This window comes from Oncorhynchus mykiss, chromosome Y (assembly GCF_013265735.2).
Source record: "Oncorhynchus mykiss isolate Arlee chromosome Y, USDA_OmykA_1.1, whole genome shotgun sequence".
In the NCBI taxonomy this organism is placed as follows: domain Eukaryota; kingdom Metazoa; phylum Chordata; class Actinopteri; order Salmoniformes; family Salmonidae; genus Oncorhynchus; species Oncorhynchus mykiss.
Genome location: NC_048593.1, coordinates 40,212,713 through 40,235,212, shown reverse-complemented (window position 1 = coordinate 40,235,212; position 22,500 = coordinate 40,212,713). Strand labels below are relative to the sequence as shown.

Below are 22,500 nucleotides of genomic sequence, written 5' to 3'. Positions count from 1 at the left end.
CTCAGGTCATCCTCCCAGTAATCCAGACGCCAGAAGTCATGTAATTGGCTGAGGAGAGATAAGAGGGCAGGACTTTAGGTTAAAGCATCCCATGTAATTGGCTCAGTGCAGAAAAAGGGGCGGGACACAGGTTAAAGCAGCTCATGTAATTGGTTGTTTGCAAAAAAGGGAACGGGCCACAAGGCTCAATAAGGCTCCAATAAAGACATATTCAGATGAATAAACATAGAAGATAAAATCTGTAAATTCCTTGGAGGTGTCTTAACACTGCTGTGATCTGTCTTAGCACTGCTGTGATCTGTCTTAGCACTGCTGTGATCTGTCTTAGCACTGCTGTGATCTGTCTTAGCACTGCTGTGATCTGTCTTAGCACTGCTGTGATCTGTCTTAACGCTGTTGTGATCTGTCTTAGCACTGCTGTGATCTGTCTTAAAGCTTCTGTGATCTGTCTTAACACTGCTGTGATCTGTCTTAACACTGCTGTGATCTGTCTTAACACTGCTGTGATCTCTCTTAACACTGCCGTGATCTGTCTTAACACTGCTGTGATCTGTCTTAACACTGCTGTGCTGTGATATTAAAGCATCTCAGCCTTTTAGTGAGAACATTGGCAGATGTCACATCAAGAGTTGTTCAAGAGACAAGGGCACTAGCCTGGAGTGAGCTTGGAATGATAGGCACGTGTCAATCAATCAAAATGTGTGTGTGTGCGTGCGTGTGCTTGCGTGTGTGTCTGAGAAAGATGACAGATGCTTTCTGTCTTCCCGTCTCATAGCTTATCTAACAGAACCCAAGTCTACATCACAGTGACAGCTTTCTTCCCTGTCCTTCAGACCATCCCCTGTGTGTCTTCCCCTGTCCTTCCTACTACCTCTCACCTCTGTGACATCGTGCCCCACGCCCCGTGCTTATTGGTCAGGATGTTGAGTATCTTCTGTTTCAATTGGTTGGCGGTCACATGGTCCCTGTGCTTGGCAGCGCTGATCAGGTGATCACACATCCTCTCCTCCTCCCTCCTGTCAGCAGCGTACTGGGCACAGTTAGACTGGGTGGGAGGGGCGTAGGGAAAGAGAGGGAGAGAGAGAGAGACGTTGAGATTCCTGCTATCATGGTTTAGTGTACTGGAGGACACAGAGTCAGACACAGACACTGTCGTTCAGAGGAAGGAAGACTGAACTCTGACCTCAAACTCAGCGTGTTTGTGTACGTCTTCAGCTCTCTGTCTGTTGAGGATAAACTCTGCTTCGTTGGCCACACGCACAATGTGGTCCTTCATAGCATGGCACAGCAATCTGGGAAGAGAGAGAAAGGGAGAGAGCCAGAGGGAGAGGGAGGAGATAGTGAGAGAGGGATATTAGAAAGGATGGGGAAAGAGAGAGAGAGGGGGATATCAGAAGAGAGAGAGACAGAGAGAGAGAGAGGGGGATATCAGAAGAGAGAGAGAGAGAGAGAGTGGGGGATATCAGAAGAGAGAGAGAGAGAGAGGGGGAGAGAGAGAGAGGGGGGATGTCAGAAGAGAGAGAGAGAGAGAGAGAGAGAGAGAGAGAGAGAGAGAGAGAGAGAGAGAGACAGAGACAGAGACAGAGACAGAGACAGAGAGAGAGCAAGATATATATATCAGAAGAGAGAGAGAGGGGGGTTTAATTGAGCCTCTTTCTAAACGGTTAGCCCTGAGCAGATGATTCCTGATGATGATAACAGAATAAGCAGTCCGATAGAAAGATAGATCAATGTGATAGATGATTGATTACCTTCCCTCATTGATGAGCTCTATGAAGGCCAGCCCAGCGTTCTTTTGGATAGAGTTCTGCCACTCCTGGAAACACAAAGGGTCATATTACAAAACAGACACAAAGCCACACACGGACCACTACTGACTACTACTGACTACTACTGACCACTACTGACCACTACTGACTACTACTGACTACTACTGACCACTACTGACTACTACTGACTACTACTGACTACTACGGATCACTACTGACTACTACTGACTACTACTGACTACTACTGACCACTACTGACTACTACTGACCACTACTGACCACTACTGACTACTACTGACTACTACTGACTACTACTGACTACTACTGACTACCATCGACCACTACTGACCACTACTGACCACTACTGACTAATACTGACCACTACTGACTACTACTGACTACTACTGACTACTACTGACTACTACTGACCACTACTGACCACTACTGACTACTACTGACTACTACTGACTACTACTGACTACTACGGATCACTACTGACTACTACTGACAACTACGGACCACTACTGACCACTACTGACTACTACGGACCACTACTGACTACTACTGACTACTACGGACCACTACTGACTACTACTGACCACTATGGACCACTACGGACCACTACTGACTACTACTGACTACTACGGACCACTACGGACCACTACTGACTACTACTGACCACTATGGACCACTACGGACCACTACTGACTACTACTGACTACTACTGACCACTACGGACCACTACTGACTACTACTGACCACTACGGTCCCCTACTGACCACTACTGACCACTACTGACCACTACGGACCACTACTGACTACTACTGACCACTATGGACCACTACGGACCACTACTGACTACTACTGACTACTACTGACCACTACGGACCACTACTGACTACTACTGACCACTACGGTCCCCTACTGACCACTACTGACCACTACTGACCACTACTGACCACTACTGACTACTACTGACCACTACAGACCACTACTGACTACTACGGACCACTACTGACAACTACGGACAACTACTGACCACTACTGACAACTACGGACCACTACTGACCACTACTGACTACTACGGACCACTACTGACTACTACTGACTACTACTGACCACTATGGACCACTACGGACCACTACTGACCACTACGGACTACTACTGACCACTACGGTCCCCTACTGACCACTACTGACCACTACTGACCACTACGGACCACTACTGACTACTACTGACCACTATGGACCACTACGGACCACTACTGACTACTACTGACTACTACTGACCACTACGGACCACTACTGACTACTACTGACCACTACGGTCCCCTACTGACCACTACTGACCACTACTGACCACTACTGACCACTACTGACTACTACTGACCACTACAGACCACTACTGACTACTACGGACAACTACTGACTACTACGGATCACTACTGACTACTACTGACAACTACGGACCACTACTGACCACTACTGACTACTACGGACCACTACTGACTACTACTGACTACTACTGACCACTATGGACCACTACGGACCACTACTGACTACTACTGACTACTACGGACCACTACGGACCACTACTGACTACTACTGACCACTATGGACCACTACGGACCACTACTGACTACTACTGACTACTACTGACCACTACGGACCACTACTGACTACTACTGACCACTACGGTCCCCTACTGACCACTACTGACCACTACTGACCACTACGGACCACTACTGACTACTACTGACCACTATGGACAACTACGGATCACTACTGACTACTACTGACCACTACGGTCCCCTACTGACCACTACTGACCACTACTGACCACTACTGACCACTACTGACTACTACTGACCACTACAGACCACTACTGACTACTACGGACAACTACTGACTACTACGGATCACTACTGACTACTACTGACAACTACGGACCACTACTGACCACTACTGACTACTACGGACCACTACTGACTACTACCGACTACTACTGACCACTATGGACCACTACGGACCACTACTGACTACTACTGACTACTACGGACCACTACGGACCACTACTGACTACTACTGACTACTACTGACCACTACGGACCACTACTGACTACTACTGACCACTACGGTCCCCTACTGACCACTACTGACCACTACTGACCACTACTGACTACTACTGACCACTACAGACCACTACTGACTACTACGGACCACTACTGACAACTACGGACCACTACTGACCACTACTGACTACTACGGACCACTACTGACTACTACTGACTACTACGGACCACTACTGACTACTACGGACCACTACTGACTACTACTGACTACTACGGACCACTACTGACTACTACTGACCACTATGGACCACTACGGACCACTACTGACTACTACTGACTACTACGGACCACTACGCACCACTACTGACTACTACTGACCACTATGGACCACTACGGACCACTACTGACTACTACTGACTACTACTGACCACTACGGACCACTACTGACTACTACTGACCACTACGGTCCCCTACTGACCACTACTGACCACTACTGACTACTACTGACCACTACTGACTACTACTGACCACTACTGACTACTACTGACCCCTACGGACCACTACGGACCCGTACTGACCACTACCGACCACTACGGACTACTACTGACCACTACTGACTACTACTGACCCCTACGGACCACTACGGACCCCTACTGACCACTACTGACCACTACTGACTACTACTGACCACTACGGACTACTACTGACTACTACTGACCACTACGGACCACTACGGACCACTTGCATCAACAGCTCTGTCTGTGGTTACATTTCTCCAGCCCCATCCCTCAGCTTCATAGCAAACCAAGAGACGGGGCTGCCATCAGGCTGAAACACAAACATACAAACATACAAATTCAAAAGTATTTTTTTTTTGTGTGTTTAAGTTCAGGAAAATACTAAAATAAGTCCAATTTGACAACGTAAATATCTCTTTTGTGTGACCAGTGGATTCCCGGACAGAGAATACAGACTGCAGCAACACTAGAGAGACAGAGAGACTGTTTGCTGTGAACGATCTGACACGGAACCCAAACCGGCTGCGCACATGCACCATCGTGCATACATTTATTTTGTCCCCTTGCACCAAACGTGATCACGACACGCAGGTTAAAATATCAAAACAAACTCTCAACCAATTATATTAATTTGTGGACAGGTCGAAAAGCATTAAACATTTATGGCAATTTAGCTAGCTAGCTTCCTGTTGATAGATAATTTGTCCTATTTAGCTAGCTTTCACTTGCTAGCTAATGTGTCCAATTAAGCTAGCTTGCTGTTGCTAGATCATTTGTCCTGGGATATAAACATTTTGTTATTATTTTATTTTATTTTATTTCACCTTTATTTAACCAGGTAGGCCAGTTGAGAACACCTTTATTTAACCAGGTAGGCTAGTTGAGAACACCTTTATTTAACCAGGTAGGCAAGTTGAGAACACCTTTATTTAACCAGGTAGGCTAGTTGAGAACACCTTTATTTAACCAGGTTGGCTAGTTGAGAACAAGTTCTCATTTACAACTGCGACCTGGCCAAGATAAAGCATAGCAGTGTGAACAGACAACACAGAGTTACACATGGAGTAAACAATTAACAAGTCAATAACACAGTAGAAAAAAAAGAGAGTCTATAGACATTGTGTGCAAAAGGCATGAGGAGGTAGGCGAATAATTACAATTTTGCAGATTAACACTGGAGTGATAAATTATCAGATGGTCATGTACAGGTAGAGATATTGGTGTGCAAAAGAGCAGAAAAGTAAATAAATATAAACAGTACGGGATGAGGTAGGTAAAATTGGGTGGGCTATATACCGATAGACTATGTACAGCTATTTAACCTGAAATGCACAAGGTCCTTTACTCCGACAATTAATCCACACATAAAACGGTCAACAGAATCATTTCTAGTCATCTCTCCTCCTTCCAGGCTTTATCTTCTCTTGACTTTATATTGGCAACTTTCATAAATTATATGCATTACTGCCACTGACCTCTTTCGTCTTTCAGTCACCCACGTGGGTATTACCAATGAGGAGATGGCACGTGGGTACCTGCTTCTATAAACCAATGAGGAGATGGGAGAGGCAGGACTTGCAGCGCGATCTGCGTTACAAATAGAACTGATTTCTATTTTAGCCCTTGGCAACGCAGACGCTCATTGACGCGTGAGCAGTGTGGGTGCAATAATTGAGTAATATAGATGTCTAAATTTATTTTGCAACGCTCGCGCAAGTGGTGTTGTCTGCCTGTTAGAGACATAACATAACATTCAACATACCCATTAGGATCTGATGACACCAATCCACAAAAGTGGAGACAAGAAGGGCCATCTATGCCATCAAAAGGAACATTAAATTCGACATACCAGTTGGGATCTGGCTAAAAATACTTGAATCAGTCATAGAACCCGTTGCCCTTCATGGTTGTGAGGTCTGGGGTCCGCACACCAACCAAGACTTCACCAAAGGGGACAAACACCAAATTGAAACTCTGCAAGCAGAATTCTGCAAAAATATCCTCTGTGTACAACGTAAAACACCAAATAATTTGTACAGAGCAGAATTAGGCTGATACCTGCTAATTAGCAGATGTGTACTTAAATTCTACAAATCCAATTTTGATAAACTCCCATATCTACTGGGTGAAATTCCACAGTGTGCCATCACAGCAGCAAGATTTGTGACCTGTTGCCACGAGATAAGGGCAACCAGTGAAGAACAAACACCATTGTAAATACAACCCATATTTATGTTTATTTATTTTCTCTTTTGTACTTTAACTATTTGCACATCATTACAACACTCTATATTGACATAATATGACATTTGAAATGTCTTTATTATTTTGGAACTTTTTTTAAATGATTTATTTATTTAAACTTTAATTAACTTTAGACCGCTGTGCCACTCAAGGAACCCACACATCCAACTTGTCTGAGTGTAATATTATATATTATAATATTTACTGGTCACTTTTTATTGGTAATATCACCTTTGTTTATCCATTTCACTTGCTTTGGCAACGTAAACATGTGTTTCCCATGTCAATAAAGCCCCTTGAATTGAAATGAAATGAGAGAGAGAGAGAGAGAGAGAGAGAGAGAGAGAGAGAGAGAGAGAGAGAGAGAGATGAGAAACACAGAGTAGAAGGGGTGAAACATGTTACCTCCTAGGGTTTAAATACCCCTGGTGTAGTAGAAGGGGAGAAACATGTTACCTCCTAGGGTTTAAATACCCCTGGTGTAGTAGAAGGGGAGAAACATGTTACCTCCTAGGGTTTAAATACCCCTGGTGTAGTAGAAGGGGTGAAACATGTTACCTCCTAGGGTTTAAATACCCCCCTGGTGTAGTAGAAGGGGTGAAACATGTTACCTCCTAGGGTTTAAATACCCCTGGTGTAGTAGAAGGGGAGAAACATGTTACCTCCTAGGGTTTAAATACCCCTGGTGTAGTAGAAGGGGAGAAACATGTTACCTCCTAGGGTTTAAATACCCCTGGTGTAGTAGAAGGGGAGAAACATGTTACCTCCTAGGATTTAAATACCCCTGGTGTAGTAGAAGGGGTGAAACATGTTACCTCCTAGGGTTTAAATACCCCTGGTGTAGAAGAAGGGGTGAAACATGTTACCTCCTAGGGTTTAAATACCCCCCGGTGTAGAAGAAGGGGTGAAACATGTTACCTCCTAGGGTTTAAATACCCCCGGTGTAGAAGAAGGGGTGAAACATGTTACCTCCTAGGGTTTAAATACCCCCCTGGTGTAGTAGAAGGGGTGAAACATGTTACCTCCTAGGGTTTAAATACCCCTGGTGTAGAAGAAGGGGTGAAACATGTTACCTCCTAGGGTTTAAATACCCCCCTGGTGTAGTAGAAGGGGTGAAACATGTTACCTCCTAGGGTTTAAATACCCCTGGTGTAGAAGAAGGGGTGAAACATGTTACCTCCTAGGGTTTAAATACCCCCCGGTGTAGAAGAAGGGGTGAAACATGTTACCTCCTAGGGTTTAAATACCCCTGGTGTAGAAGAAGGGGTGAAACATGTTACCTCCTAGGGTTTAAATACCCCTGGTGTAGTAGAAGGGGTGAAACATGTTACCTCCTAGGGTTTAAATACCCCTGGTGTAGTAGAAGGGGTGAAACATGTTACCTCCTAGGGTTTAAATACCCCTGGTGTAGAAGAAGGGGTGAAACATGTTACCTCCTAGGGTTTAAATACCCCTGGTGTAGTAGAAGGGGTGAAACATGTTACCTCCTAGGGTTTAAATACCCCTGGTGTAGAAGAATGGGTGAAACATGTTACCTCCTAGGATTTAAATACCCCTGGTGTAGTAGAAGGGGTGAAACATGTTACCTCCTAGGGTTTAAATACCCCTGGTGTAGTAGAAGGGGTGAAACATGTTACCTCCTAGGGTTTATATACCCCCGATGTAGTAGAAGGGGTGAAACATGTTACCTCCTAGGATTTGAATACCCCTGGTGTAGTAGAAGGGGTGAAACATGTTACCTCCTAGGGTTTAAATACCCCTGGTGTAGAAGAAGGGGTGAAACATGTTACCTCCTAGGGTTTAAATACCCCTGGTGTAGTAGAAGGGGAGAAACATGTTACCTCCTAGGGTTTAAATACCCCTGGTGTAGAAGAAGGGGTGAAACATGTTACCTCCTAGGGTAAGATTTAAAGGGAGGATATGAAAAATAATGAAACTCATGCAATCACTGTAATATGAAAAGTGAAAAGAGCGTATTTTATATTCTTTCTTATGTAAAAAAACAACAACAGAGAGAGCGATAGCTCCATTATCTCCATGGATGGACCTGAAGGACACAGGGGAGCGTCTCAGGTTCCCTTCCTCATCCCAGGGATCAATATCTGGGCTGGGGTTCTGTCCCCTGGGCCCCTAATGGAAGACAAGGCTGGAGCCCTGTGTAATACTAGACACACTGACAGGAAGAGGAGGGAAAGAGAGGAGAGGGGAGGGGAGGGGAATGACAGAGAGAGAGGACGGTGAGGAGTAGAGACAGAAGGTGGAGAAGAGGATGAACGAGGAGGGAAAGTGGTAAAAGAGATAAGAGGAGAGAAGAGGGAGAGGGAAACGAGAGGGAGAGGAAGAGGAGAGGAGGAGGAGGAAGAGAGGAGGAGGAGGAAGAGAGGAGGAGGAGAGGAGAGCAGGAGAGGAGAGGAGAACAGGGCTGGACGAGGAGAACAAAATAAGGAGAAGAGGGTGAGAGGAAGGGGACAGAAGTTAAATGGAGCGAATGGATAAAAAGAAGACAGGAGAAGAAGAGAGAGGAGAGAAGAGGAGGATGAGAAAGGAGAGAAGAGGAGGATGAGAAATGAGAGAAGAGGAGGATGACAGAGGAGAGAAGAGGAGGAGGATGAGAAAGGAGAGAAGAGGAGGATGGGAGAGGAGAGAAGAGGAGGATGGGAGAGGAGAGAAGAGGAGGATGGGAGAGGACAATAGGAAAGGTGGGACAAACAACATGGAAGTTGAGTTGAGATAAGTGGAGAGCAATGGCACACTCAAAGGACAAGAACATCTCCAGGAACCAGGAACACACACATACCCCGGAGAGGATGGACAGAGAGAGATACTGACCAGGAACACACACATACCCCGGAGAGGATGGACAGAGAGAGATACTGACCAGGAACACACACATAACCCGGAGAGGATGGACAGAGAGAGATACTGACCAGGAACACACACATACCCCGAAGAAGATGGACAGAGAGAAATAAAAGGAGGAATGAAGAGGTGAGTATCATTCTGTTTCTCCTTCTGCCTGCTGAGTCTAGCTACCCAAGCCACACCTTGTTAGTGATATCAAATGGTGCTTTGTTCTCAGAGATCAAGACAGCGGAGACGGATGATTGTAATAAAGTATAGTCAACACATGTTTATGAATATCCTTCTTGTTTTCGGGAAGAGATAGAAGTTGAGGAAACTGATGAGAATCAAATGTGGAAATATGGACTTTCACCCACATTGAGACTGCAGCAGACGCAACCGTTAATGCTGTCATAAAGGGCGGGTCTGTAACCAGACACCTGTCTGATAGCACTTTAGACCTGTCAATCAAACCACAGCGCTCATCATTGGCTGCTTAGTGCTGCATCGATGGGGCTGGCTGATACTGAAGGTAAACTTGAAGGGCTTAGAAACCCCTAGATAAATCCAAAGCAGGCTAGTTGGTTTCATAACACTAAGTATAGTGAGACAATCTAGTGCATATACTGGGAACTATACAGAAAACATATATACAGAGAGAGAGAGAGAGAAAATAATAAATAAATAGAGAGAGGGGAGAGGGAACGAAAGAAAGAGAAGGAGAGAGAGAGAGATATAGCGAGAGAGAGAGAGAGAGAAAGAGAGAGAGAGAGAGATAGCGAGAGAGAGAGAGAGAGAGAGAGTGTGAGAGAGAGAGACAGAGACAGAGACAGAGACAGAGAGAGAGAGAGAGAGAGAGAGAGAGAGCGAGAGAGCGAGAGAGAGAGAGAGAGAGAGAGAGAGAGAGAAAGGGGTACGTACCTGAGAACAGAGCAGCATGACCAGCTCTACTACTGAAGTACTGGACTTCATACAGACCAGACCTGCAGAGAGAGAGACAGGAGCGTCAGGACCCAGAACACACACACACACACACACACGCTCGCACGGAACACACACACACACACACACCCACACACACACACACACACACACACACACACACACACAAACACACACACACACATAGTTCTCTTAACAGGTTACCCACCCAGCTAACAGCATTAGATCTTACAGTATAACACAGAAAGGACAAGTGGAACAAGGGAACGGACAGAACGGCAGGGAAACAGACCTACTACTTCCTACTGAAAGTCCTGTTTATTCAGCACTATCCTCAAACCTCCTCATACCTCCTCAAACCTCCTCATATCTCCTCATACCTCCTCAAACCTCCTCATACCTCCTCAAACCTCCTCATACCTCCTCATATCTCCTCAAACCTCCTCAAACCTCCTCATATCTACTCATACCTCCTCAAACCTCCTCATACCTCCTCATACCTCCTCAAACCTCCTCATATCTCCTCATACCTCCTCAAACCTCCTCATACCTCCTCAAACCTCCTCATATCTCCTCAAACCTCCTCATACCTCCTCAAACCTCCTCAAACCTCGTCATACCTCCTAAAACCTCCTCATACCTCCTCAAACCTCCTCAAACCTCCTCATACCTCCTCAAACCTCATACCTCCTCATACCTCCTCATACCTCCTCAAACCTCCTCAAACCTCCTCATATCTCCTCAAACCTCCTCATACCTCCTCAAACCTCCTCATACCTCCTCAAACCTCCTCATATCTCCTCAAACCTCCTCATACCTCCTCAAACCTCCTCATACCTCCTCATACCTCCTCATACCTCCTCATACCTCCTCAAACCTCCTCAAACCTCCTCATACCTCCTCAAACCTCCTCATACCTCCTCAAACCTCCTCAAACCTCCTCATACCTCCTCAAACCTCCTCAAACCTCCTCAAACCTCCTCATACCTCCTCAAACCTCCTCAAACCCCCTCAAACCTCCTAAAACATCCTCAAACCTCCTCAAACCTCCTCAAACCTCCTCATACCTCCTCAAACCTCCTCATACCTCGTCATACCTCCTCAAACCTCCTAAAACCTCCTCAAACCTCCTCAAACCTCCTCATACCTCCTCATACCTCCTCAAACCTCCTCATACCTGATCCATGGATGGGTGAGGTAGCCAGTCGACAGATACAGACACACAGGCGACCGTGCACACACACACACACACACACACACACACACACACACACACACACACACACACAGCCATCCAGTGTGAGCGGTGACAGCAGCACGGTGAGGACTGGACAGTGGATGGGGGGACTCACTCCACACAGAGACGCCAGATAGAAGTTAAAGGCGTGTACAGCACCTGTACCTTCAATGAGCAGCTCCTGGCCGTGGCTACCCAACAGGGTCCTAGAGAGGAACGGAGCAAAGTCCACAAAGATCTCCCTCAGGAGGGGGGCCACCTTCTCCAGGGCGCGCTCCAACTTAGTGGTGATACTGTAGAGGGGGAGAGAGAGGGGGGAGCAGGGGATGGGGAGGGAGGAAGAGAGAGGGAGGGGGTTGGGGGAGGGACAGAGGGGAGCGAGAGAAAGGGTCAGAGAAGGGGACAGAGAGAGATAGAGGGAAGGGGAGAGGGAGGGAGGGGTGGGGAGAGGAGGAAAGAGAGAGACAGAGAGGGGTTGAGGGAGGGGATGAGAGTGAGAGGAGAAGGATAGAAGAAGAATAAGAATAATAATAATAATAAGAAGAAGATGAATAAGAAGGATAGAAGAAGAAGATTAGAAGAAGGATAGAATAATAGAAGAAGAACAGAAGAAGGGGAAGAAGAAGGATAGAAGAAGAACAGAAGAAGGGGAAGAAGAAGGATAGAAGAAGAACAGAAGAAGGGGAAGAAGAAGGATAGAAGAAGAACAGAAGAAGGGGAAGAAGAAGGATAGAAGAAGAAGAATAGAAGAGGAAGAGGGATAGAAGAAGAGATACACAGTCAGTTGAGCAGATAGAAGAGACAGCTTCCAACATACCCACTGACAACATGGACGTTATGACAGTATTATGAAGGTGTTATAGTGGCATTATGACAGTACTATGAAGGCGTTATAGTGGCATTATGACAGTACTATGAAGGCGTTATAGCAGCATTATGACATTACTATGAAGGTGTTATAGTGGCATTATGACAGTATTATGAAGGCGTTATAGTGGCATTATGACAGTATAATGAAGGTGTTATAGTGGCATTATGACAGTATTATGAAGGCGTTATAGTGGCATTACGACAGTACTATGAAGGTGTTATAGTGGCATTATGAAAGTACTATGAAGGTGTTATAGCGGCCTTATGACAGTATTATAAAGGAGTTATAGTGGCATTATGACAGTACTATGAAGGTGTTATAGGAGCATTATGACAGTACTATGAAGGCGTTATAGCGGCATTATGACAGTATTATGAAGGCGTTATAGTGGCATTATGAGAGTACTATGAAGGTGTTATAGTGGCATTATGACATGGCTAGTGCAACCTATGATAGCAGCATGGCAGGTAGGTAGGTAGGTAGGTAGGTAGGTAGGTAGGTAGGTAGGTAGGTAGGGAGGTAGGGAGGTAGGTAGGTAGGTACTAGATAGATAGGTCAGATGGTCGGTCGGTTGGTAGGTAGGTAGGTAGGTAGGTAGGTAGGTAGGTAGGTAGGTAGGTAAGTAGGTAGGTACAAGGAAGGTAGGTAGGTCGGTAGGTAGGTACTAGGAAGGTAGGAAGGGAGTGAGGGAGGGAGGGAGCTAGATAGATAGTTCAGTTGGTCGGTCGGTAGGTAGGTAGGTACTAGGAAGGTAGGTAGGTAGGTAGGTAGGTACTAGGAAGGTATGTAGGTAGGTAGGTAGGTAGGTACTAGGAAGGTAGGTAGGTAGGTAGGTAGGTACTAGGAAGGTAGGAAGGGAGTGAGGGAGGGAGCTAGATATATAGGTAGGTAGGTAGGTAGGTACTAGGTAGGTAGGTAGGTACTAGGAAGGTAGGTAGGTAGGTAAGTACTAGGAAGGTAGGAAGGGAGTGAGGGAGGGAGCTAGATAGATAGGTAGGTAGGTAGGTAGGTAGGTAGGTAGGTAGGTACTAGGTAGGTAGGTAGGTAGGTAGGTACTAGGTAGGTAGGTAGGTAGATAGGTACTAGGAAGGTAGGAAGGGAGTGATGGAGGGAGCTAGATAGATAGGTATGTAGGTAGGTAGGTAGGTAGGTAGGTAGGTAGGTAGGTAGGTAGGTAGGTAGGTACTAGGAAGGTAGGAAGGGAGTGAGGGAGGGAGCTAGATATATAGGTAGGTAGGTAGGTAGGTAGGTAGGTAGGTAGGTAGGTAGGTAGGTACTAGGTAGGTAGGTAGGTAGGTACTAGGAAGGTAGGTAGGTAGGTAGGTACTAGGAAGGTAGGAAGGGAGTGAGGGAGTGAGCTAGATAGATAGGTAGGTAGGTAGGTAGGAAGGGAGGGAGGGATGGAGGGAGCTAGATAGGTAGGTAGGTAGGTAGGTAGGTAGGTAGGTAGGTAGGTAGGTAGGTAGGTAGGAAGGTAGGTACTAGGAAGGTAGGAAGGGAGTGAGGGAGGGAGCTAGATATATAGGTAGGTAGGTAGGTAGGTAGGTAGGTAGGTAGGTAGGTACTAGGTAGGTAGGTAGGTAGGTAGGTACTAGGAAGGTAGGTAGGTAGGTAGGTACTAGGAAGGTAGGAAGGGAGTGAGGGAGTGAGCTAGATAGATAGGTATGTAGGTCGGTCGGTAGGTCGGTCGGTAGGTAGGTCGGTAGGTACTAGGTAGGTCGGTAGGTAGGTAGGTAGGTCGGTCAGTAGGTCGGTCGGTCGGTCGGTCGGTAGGTAGGTACTAGGTAGGTTGGTAGGTAGGTAGGACGGTCGGTCGGTAGGTCGGTCGGTAGGTAGGTAGTGTTTGGGGTCAGGTGTCCTTGCCTAAGACACTGTCCTGCATCGCGGGGGGCTGTCTGGAAGCCTGCCAGAGAGCTAAAGGGCTTGAGCTCAGGAGGAGTCAACCCGCTGCGCAGCTCGCACTGCTCCACCTCACAATAGACACTGTAATACACAAACCACACACACATTAAAGCAACAACACACTAACTAACACTTCTACACACTCTTAAAAAAAAAACTCACCAACTCTACATTATATGAGCTCTGACTTCTTAAGGACACAGAGGCCTGAGCCCTGACTTGACTATTGTCAATAAGGGTAACATGGACTCATGCCTAAAACTTGTCAATATGTTATTTGTGTAAAAGTGCAAGTTACATGCACACATTTCAAGTTAAGTGTTTGGCCCTGTTAGGTTGATTACACAGACAGGTTCACCAGATCAAGATAACTCCTAGTTCCAATGCAGGGACATTTTGCAAACGACATACTGACAATGGTAGATTAACTAGCTAAAGATATATTGTAAAATAATAGTTATTCATAGTTGAAAGACAAACAGATATCTAATGAATATCCTATTATCAAATATTTAATGAGTATCCTATTATGATATCTTTAATGAGCATCCTGTTATGATATCTAAGGAGTATCCTATTATGATATCTTTCATGAGCATCCTATTATGATATCTAAGGAGCATCCTGTTATGATATCTTTCATTAGTATCCAATTATGCGAACGACAGACAGACAGATGGGAGTGAGGTAGTGAAGGTAAACATGCAAAATGTAGGGGAGGAGAGAAATAGGGGAGGAGAGAGAGGGGAGGAGAGAGATAGGAGAGGAGAGATGTAGGGGAGGCGAGAGATAGGGTAGTAGAGAGCTAGGGGAGGAGAGAGATAGGGGAGGAGAGATGTAGGGGAGGAGAGAGATAGGGGAGTAGAGAGCTAGGGGAGGAGAGAGATAGGGGAGGAGAGATGTAGGGGAGGAGAGAGATAGAGAAGGAGAGATGTAGGGGAGGAGAAAGATAGGGGAGGAGAGAGATAGGGGAGGAGAGAGATAGGGGAGGATAGAGATAGGGGAGGAGAAAGATAGGGGAGGAAAGAGATAGGGGAGGAGAGATGTAGGGGAGGAGAAGATCGGGGAGGAGAGAGATAGGCGAGGAGAGAGATAGGGGAGGAGAAAGATAGGGGATGATAGAGATAGGGGAGGAGAGATGTAGGGGAGGAGAAAGATAGGGGAGGAGAGAGATAGGGGAGGAGAGAGATAGGGGAGGATAGAGATAGGGGAGGAGAGAGATAGGGGAGGATAGAGATCGGGGAGGAGGGAGATGTGACTAACAATAATCTATGGAAGTGGAAACGGACAGATGGAAAGATGGACAGCTATAGAGAGTTAGTGAAGGAAAGAGAAAGAGAGATTCTGACCTCATGCTCTCAACGGTGTCTTCGGTCAAGGGAGCCACTGTCTGTACGGCTGGTAGGTTCTTACTGGTCGCACCGTTGACGAAGGATGAGGAAGAAGAAGAGGAAGAAGAGGCAGAGTCAGTGGCACCTGGAGAGAAGAGGGAGAGAAGAGGGGGAGAAAGAAGGGGAGAGAGAGTGAGAAAGAGAGACAGAAAGAAAGAGAGAGAGAGAGAGAGAGAGAGACATTGTAATGTTTACTGATACATTTGTTATTGGTCATTTTAATTTTGTTAATGATCTATTTCACTTGCTTTGGCAATGTAAACATATGAGACAGAGAGAGAGAGAGAGAGAGAGGGGGGGGGAGAGGGGGGAGAGAGAGAGAGAGAGAGAGAAAGAGAGAGAGAGAGAGACGGGGGAAGTAACAGGTAAATGAATGTGTATAATCATCCATAGTACTGAGAGAGGAAGCCATATAGGATGAGATGACGAGGTTGTAAAGGACTGAGACAGAGACAAGAGGAGATGACGAGGTTGTAAAGTACTGAGATAGAGACAAGAGGAGATGACGAGGTTGTAAAGTACTGAGATAAGAGGAGATGACGAGGTTGTAAAGTACTGAGAGAGACAAGAGGAGATGACGAGGTTGTAAAGTACTGAGATAGAGATAAGAGGATATGACGAGGTTGTAAAGTACTGAGATAGAGATAAGAGGATATGACGAGGTTGTAAAGTATAGAGATAAGAGGAGATGACGAGGTTGTAAAGGACTGAGACAGAGATAAGAGGAGATGACGAGGTTGTAAAGTACAGAGATAAGAGGAGATGACGAGGTTGTAAAGTACTGAGATAGAGATAAGAGGAGATGACGAGGTTGTAAAGTACTGAGATAAGAGAAGATGACGAGGTTGTAAAGGACTGAGATAGAGATAAGAGGAGGTGACGAGGTTGTAAAGGACTGAGATAAGAGGAGATGACGAGGTTGTAAAGGACTGAGATAAGAGGAGATGACGAGGTTGTAAAGAATTGAGATAAGAGGAGATGACGAGGTTGTAAAGAATTGAGATAAGAGGAGATGACGAGGTTGTAAAGGACTGAGACAGAGATAAGAGGAGATGACAAGGTTGTAAAGGACTGAGATAGAGATAAGAGGAGATGACGAGGTTGTAAAGGACTGAGATAGAGACAAGAGGAGATGACGAGGTTGTAAAGGACTGAGATAAGAGGAGATGACGAGGTTGTAAAGGACTGAGATAAGAGGAGATGACGAGGTTGTAAAGAATTGAGATAAGAGGAGATGACGAGGTTGTAAAGAATTGAGATAAGAGGAGATGACGAGGTTGTAAAGGACTGAGACAGAGATAAGAGGAGATGACGAGGTTGTAAAGGACTGAGATAAGAGGAGATGACGAGGTTGTAAAGAATTGAGATAAGAGGAGATGACGAGGTTGTAAAGGACTGAGATAGAGATAAGAGGAGATGACGAGGTTTTAAAGGACAGAGATAAGAGGAGATGACGAGGTTGTAAAGGACAGAGATAAGAGGAGATGATGAGGTTGTAAAGGACAGAGATAAGAGGAGATGACGAGGTTGTAAAGGACTGAGATAGAGATAAGAGGAGATGACGAGGTTGTAAAGGACTGAGACAGAGATAAGAGGAGATGACGAGGTTGTAAAGTACAGAGATAAGAGGAGATGACGAGGTTGTAAAGGACAGAGATAAGAGGAGATGACGAGGTTGTAAAGGACAGAGATAGAGATAAGAGGAGATGACGAGGTTGTAAAGGACTGAGATGGAGATGACGAGGTTGTAAAGTACTGAGATAGAGATAAGAGGAGATGACGAGGTTGTAAAGTACTGAGATAGAGATAAGAGGAGATGACGAGGTTGTAAAGTACTGAGATAGAGATAAGAGGAGATGACGAGGTTGTAAAGTACAGAGATAAGAGGAGATGACGAGGTTGTAAAGGACTGAGATAGAGATAAGAGGAGATGACGAGGTTGTAAAGTACTGAGATAGAGACAAGAGGAGATGACGAGGTTGTAAAGTACAGAGATAAGAGGAGATGACGAGGTTGTAAAGGACTGAGATAAGAGGAGATGACGAGGTTGTAAAGAATTGAGATAAGAGGAGATGACGAGGTTGTAAAGAATTGAGATAAGAGGAGATGACGAGGTTGTAAAGGACTGAGATAAGAGGAGATGACGAGGTTGTAAAGGACTGAGATAGAGATAAGAGGAGATGACAAGGTTGTAAAGGACTGAGATAGAGATAAGAGGATATGACGAGGTTGTAAAGTACTGAGATAGAGATAAGAGGAGATGACAAGGTTGTAAAGGACTGAGATAGAGATAAGAGGATATGACGAGGTTGTAAAGGACTGAGATAGAGATAAGAGGATATGACGAGGTTGTAAAGGACTGAGATAGAGATAAGAGGATATGACGAGGTTGTAAAGGACTGAGATAGAGATAAGAGGATATGACGAGGTTGTAAAGTACTGAGATAAGAGGAGATGACGAGGTTGTAAAGTACTGAGATAGAGATAAGAGGATATGACGAGGTTGTAAAGTACTGAGACAGAGATAAGAGGAGATGACGAGGTTGTAAAGGACTGAGATAGAGATAAGAGGATATGACGAGGTTGTAAAGTACTGAGACAGAGATAAGAGGATATGACGAGGTTGTAAAGTACTGAGACAGAGATAAGAGGATATGACGAGGTTGTAAAGTACTAAGATAGAGATAAGAGGAGATGACGAGGTTGTAAAGTACTGAGATAGAGATAAGAGGAGATGACGAGGTTGTAAAGTACTGAGATAGAGATAAGAGGAGATGACGAGGTTGTAAAAGACTGAGATAAGAGGAGAGGACGAGGTTGTAAAGTACTGAGATAGAGCGCCATCTAGTGTTCATTTGGAGTCACAATCAGGAATGACAACTACTACAGTTGACCACTCTATTGAATCTTATTAAATCCCATGTATTTTTCAATTAGCTCTCTGTCATCCACGTCTAATGTTGACATCCACATTATGCCCAGACAGACTAATTCATGAATGACTGATGACGTCCTAAGGGTTTGTTTTTTAGAAAAATCTACTTTGCAGATCTCTGTTTACAATCTATTATTGCTGTTCAAAGACATAAAAATAACCTCAAAATGCATCTAGACAATCCCTACTGACAAACTATACAGCCAGTTGTACCAGGTGTGTGTGTTTCTCTCTCCCAGAAGCATGTGTATGTGTTCCAGGTGTGTGTGTGTGTGTGTGTGTGTGTGTTCCAGGTGTTGTGTGTGTCCTCACCTGTGGTGTTGATCATGCTCTTGGGCGTTGCCGTGGCAGCAGCGAAGATGTTTGGTGTACTTCCTGGTGTGGCCGCGCCGCTGGTGGTGGGCGTGCCCACAGTGTTGACTGACAGGGTGCCGGGAGGGGGCTTCTTGACTGGCACCATCACAGACCTATCAAAGACCACAACACGCCTGTCAATCAATCTGGAACACCAATGAGAACTGAGAAAATGCTCCAATAGCTCCGCCTTGACTTCTTGATGACATGACACATTGTTAACACCTCTCCACATTGTTAACACCTCTCCACATTGTTAACACCTCTCCACATTGTTAACACCTCTCCACATTGTTAACACCTCTCCACATTGTTAACACCTCTCCACATTGTTAACACCTCTCCACATTGTTAACACCTCTCCACATTGTTAACACCTCTCCACATTGTTAACACCTCTCCACATTGTTAACACCTCTCCACATTGTTAACACCTCTCCACATTGTTAACACCTCTCCACATTGTTATCACCTCTCCACATTGTTAACACCTCTCCACATTGTTAACACCTCTCCACATTGTTAACACCTCTCCACATTGTTAACACCTCTCCACATTGTTAACACCTCTCCACATTGTTAACACCTCTCCACATTGTTAACACCTCTCCAATCCTTTCATATTTGATGTCCTAGATGTCTAGGTTCTAGATCATTGTCTCACATCAGATGGCATCACTCCTCCGTGACACTCGTCCCCTCAACCGATCTGTCTTGTAGGACGTGGAACTCATATTCAAATTTGAATATTGAGCATCCGCCATTCAATCATGTTTTGATATCATTAGCTCAGAGTAACTAGCTATCTATTACAAACGTTGAAATAGGAAGAATAACTAGCGTTGACAGTGATATAATAGTTTTGCAATTGTGAGAAAATAAATACAGACCAAATTCTGTGCCAGGACATTGGTCGCCAGTGTCAGTGACTTGATCAGCTGTCTAGTTAGCTAACTGTTGTAGCTAGCTAGCTTACTGACATAGCTAGCTAGCCAATCAGCTAGCTCTTCCTTCACTGACATAAAACAAAGCTTACTTAGCCTGTTTAAATGACCCTGAAGTTGTACACATGCAGCCCCACAATTAGGAGGAACTGAATGTTATCAGATATCAGTCTGTAGATCAGCATGATCCTCTGCTATCGTACCACAGCAGCTGACTGAGGAGGCAACTGGAATGACTCGTAGCACAGCAGCTGACTGAGGAGGCTACTGTAATGACTGGTAGCACAGGCAGGCAGACAGACAGACAGGCAGGCAGGCAGACAGACAGGCAGACAGACAGACAGACAGACAGACAGACAGACAGACAGACAGACAGACAGACAGACAGACAGACAGGAGGCAGACAGACATACAGACAGACAGACAGAGACAGACAGACAGACAGACAGACAGACAGACAGACAGACAGACAGACAGACAGACAGATTTAATATGCCCTGTTTCTGATCCATTATTCAGTTGCCGAGAGACTCATGAATGAAACATGGTGAAAGCCCCACAAATCCCCCAAAGCTGAAAGGGAACACGTTGAGACGCTGAGCAATAGTCTGGTGTTACAGATGAAGGTGAACAGGGTGAGAAGCCTCCTAATGTCTGTTTTACATATTCCTTTTATATGACCTCATCATTGTGTGACTCGCTCTCTCTCTCTTTTGACTTCAACAGGTAGTGGATTCTGGGACATCGAGAGGTGACATCGAAAGAGGAGCCAGGCCTACCTATTGAAGAATTGGAACTGAAAACATACACGTGCACACGCACGCACGCACCGAGACACACACATACACACCTGTCGAATGAGTGGAACTGCATGGGCAGCATGGGGTGTGTCTTGAGGGCGGGATCAGGGTGGTAGGGGGTGGGACCAACTTCCTGTCCCGCCTCCCCACCGTCCAGGGGCGCGGCCACAAGGCTCTTCAGAATCTCCTACACGACGGGGAAAAACGAGTGGGGAGAAAGAGAGAGAGATAGAGAGCAAGAGCGAACAAGAATATTATTCATTTGTATTATCAATAAATTGCAAGGACAGCAAAAAGAGAGACATGTATAGTGAGAGAGTGATGGGGAGAGAGAGAGAGGGAGAGAGAGTGAGAGAGTGATGGGGAGAGAAAGAGAGAGGGGGGAGAGAATGAGAGAGGGGGAGAGAGAGACAGAGAGAGGAGAGAGAGAGAGAGAGAGAGAGACAGAGAGAGCGCGAGAGAGAGAGAGAGAGAGAGGAGAGAGAGAGAGAGAGAGACAGACAGATAGAGAGAGAGACAGAGAGAGGAGAGAGAGAGAGACAGAGAGAGGAGAGACAGAGAGACAGAGAGAGAGACAGAGAGAGCGCGAGAGAGAGAAAGACAGAGAGAGGAGAGAGAGAGAGAGAGAGAGAGAGAGAGAGAGAGAGAGAGAGAGAGAGAGAGAGAGGAGAGAGAGAGAGAGAGAGGAGAGAGAAAGAGAGAGGAGGAGAGAGAAAGATAGAGCGTGAGAGAGAGGGTGAGAGAGGAGGAGAGAGAAAGAGAGAGGAGAGAGAAAGAGAGAGGAGGAGAGAGAACGAGAGAGGAGGAGAGAGAAAGAGAGGGAGGAGAGAGAAAGAGAGAGGAGGTGAGAGAAAGAGAGAGGAGGAGAGAGAACGAGAGAGGGGGAGAGAGAACGAGAGAGGGGGAGAGAGAAAGAGAGAGGGGGAGAGAAAGAGAGAGGAGGAGAGAGAAAGAGAGAGGAGGAGAGAGAACGAGAGAGGAGAGAGAAAGAGAGAGGGGGGAGAGAGAACAATTTGAAGAGGTGAAGATAGAGTCAGTACCTTGACGTTGATGCCCTTGTTAGTCTGGCTGATGCTTGAGATCGACGAGGGAGGTGCTTGACCAAGATTGGAGGCGGAGTTAGGGTTATGAGGAGAATCCAATAGGCTCTCCCTTGACCTCCTAACCTCTGATGACAGGGTACACAGTAGATCCCCTCCGCCTCCATCCCTCTCTCTGTGTCTATCTCTGTCCGTCTCCCTGCCTGCCATCCCCAGCCCCAGGCCCAGCTCGGCTCCGTTCAGACCCCCAGGGCCGTGGCCCTCCTCCCCAATCCCTGAGTCGGTGTGGGGTAAAGAGGCCAACGGAGAGTCCTCCATGGAGGTGGGAGTCTGCTTCTCCCCCCGGCCACCCTCAGAAAAGGAGGACGACGGGTGCTCTGGACGGTCAGAGAGATGGACAGAGAGAGATATGTTCTTAAAATGCCCTATTGTCCTAGACCTGAACGATAGTATTGGAATAGTTGTATGAGGATTCATTTTTTTGCACGAAGAAAAATTATATTTTATATTAGAACCAGAATTTAACACTGAAAAGCTTTTTTTTATTCAATGAAAATATCCACGTGACATAGTCACATACAAGGATATACCATGACATTTCAAATTATTAATTTAACAAAACAACATTCGCAATGTAGTTT

General features: G+C 45.8%; 1 protein-coding gene across 2 annotated transcripts in view; it reads right to left on the bottom strand.

The window, feature by feature from the left end:
* The window catches only part of LOC110509475 (neurobeachin), a 242,844-nt gene that overhangs the window by 24,763 nt on the left and 195,581 nt on the right, over positions 1-22,500 (bottom strand). The window contains exons 34-44 of one of the 2 annotated variants that reach the window (XM_036967186.1): positions 21,860-22,236; positions 20,870-21,006; positions 19,034-19,188; positions 15,745-15,871; positions 14,357-14,476; positions 11,788-11,915; positions 10,365-10,426; positions 1,752-1,816; positions 1,184-1,292; positions 879-1,045; positions 1-48 (exon numbers count right to left, since the gene is read on the bottom strand). The exon at positions 1-48 is cut by the window's left edge and continues 77 nt beyond it. In XM_036967186.1, coding sequence (XP_036823081.1) covers positions 1-48; positions 879-1,045; positions 1,184-1,292; positions 1,752-1,816; positions 10,365-10,426; positions 11,788-11,915; positions 14,357-14,476; positions 15,745-15,871; positions 19,034-19,188; positions 20,870-21,006; positions 21,860-22,236 — 1,495 coding nt within the window. Of the gene's footprint in view, positions 49-878; positions 1,046-1,183; positions 1,293-1,751; positions 1,817-10,364; positions 10,427-11,781; positions 11,916-14,356; positions 14,477-15,744; positions 15,872-19,033; positions 19,189-20,869; positions 21,007-21,859; positions 22,237-22,500 lie in introns of both variants that reach the window. The other variant, XM_036967185.1, reaches the window with a different exon arrangement.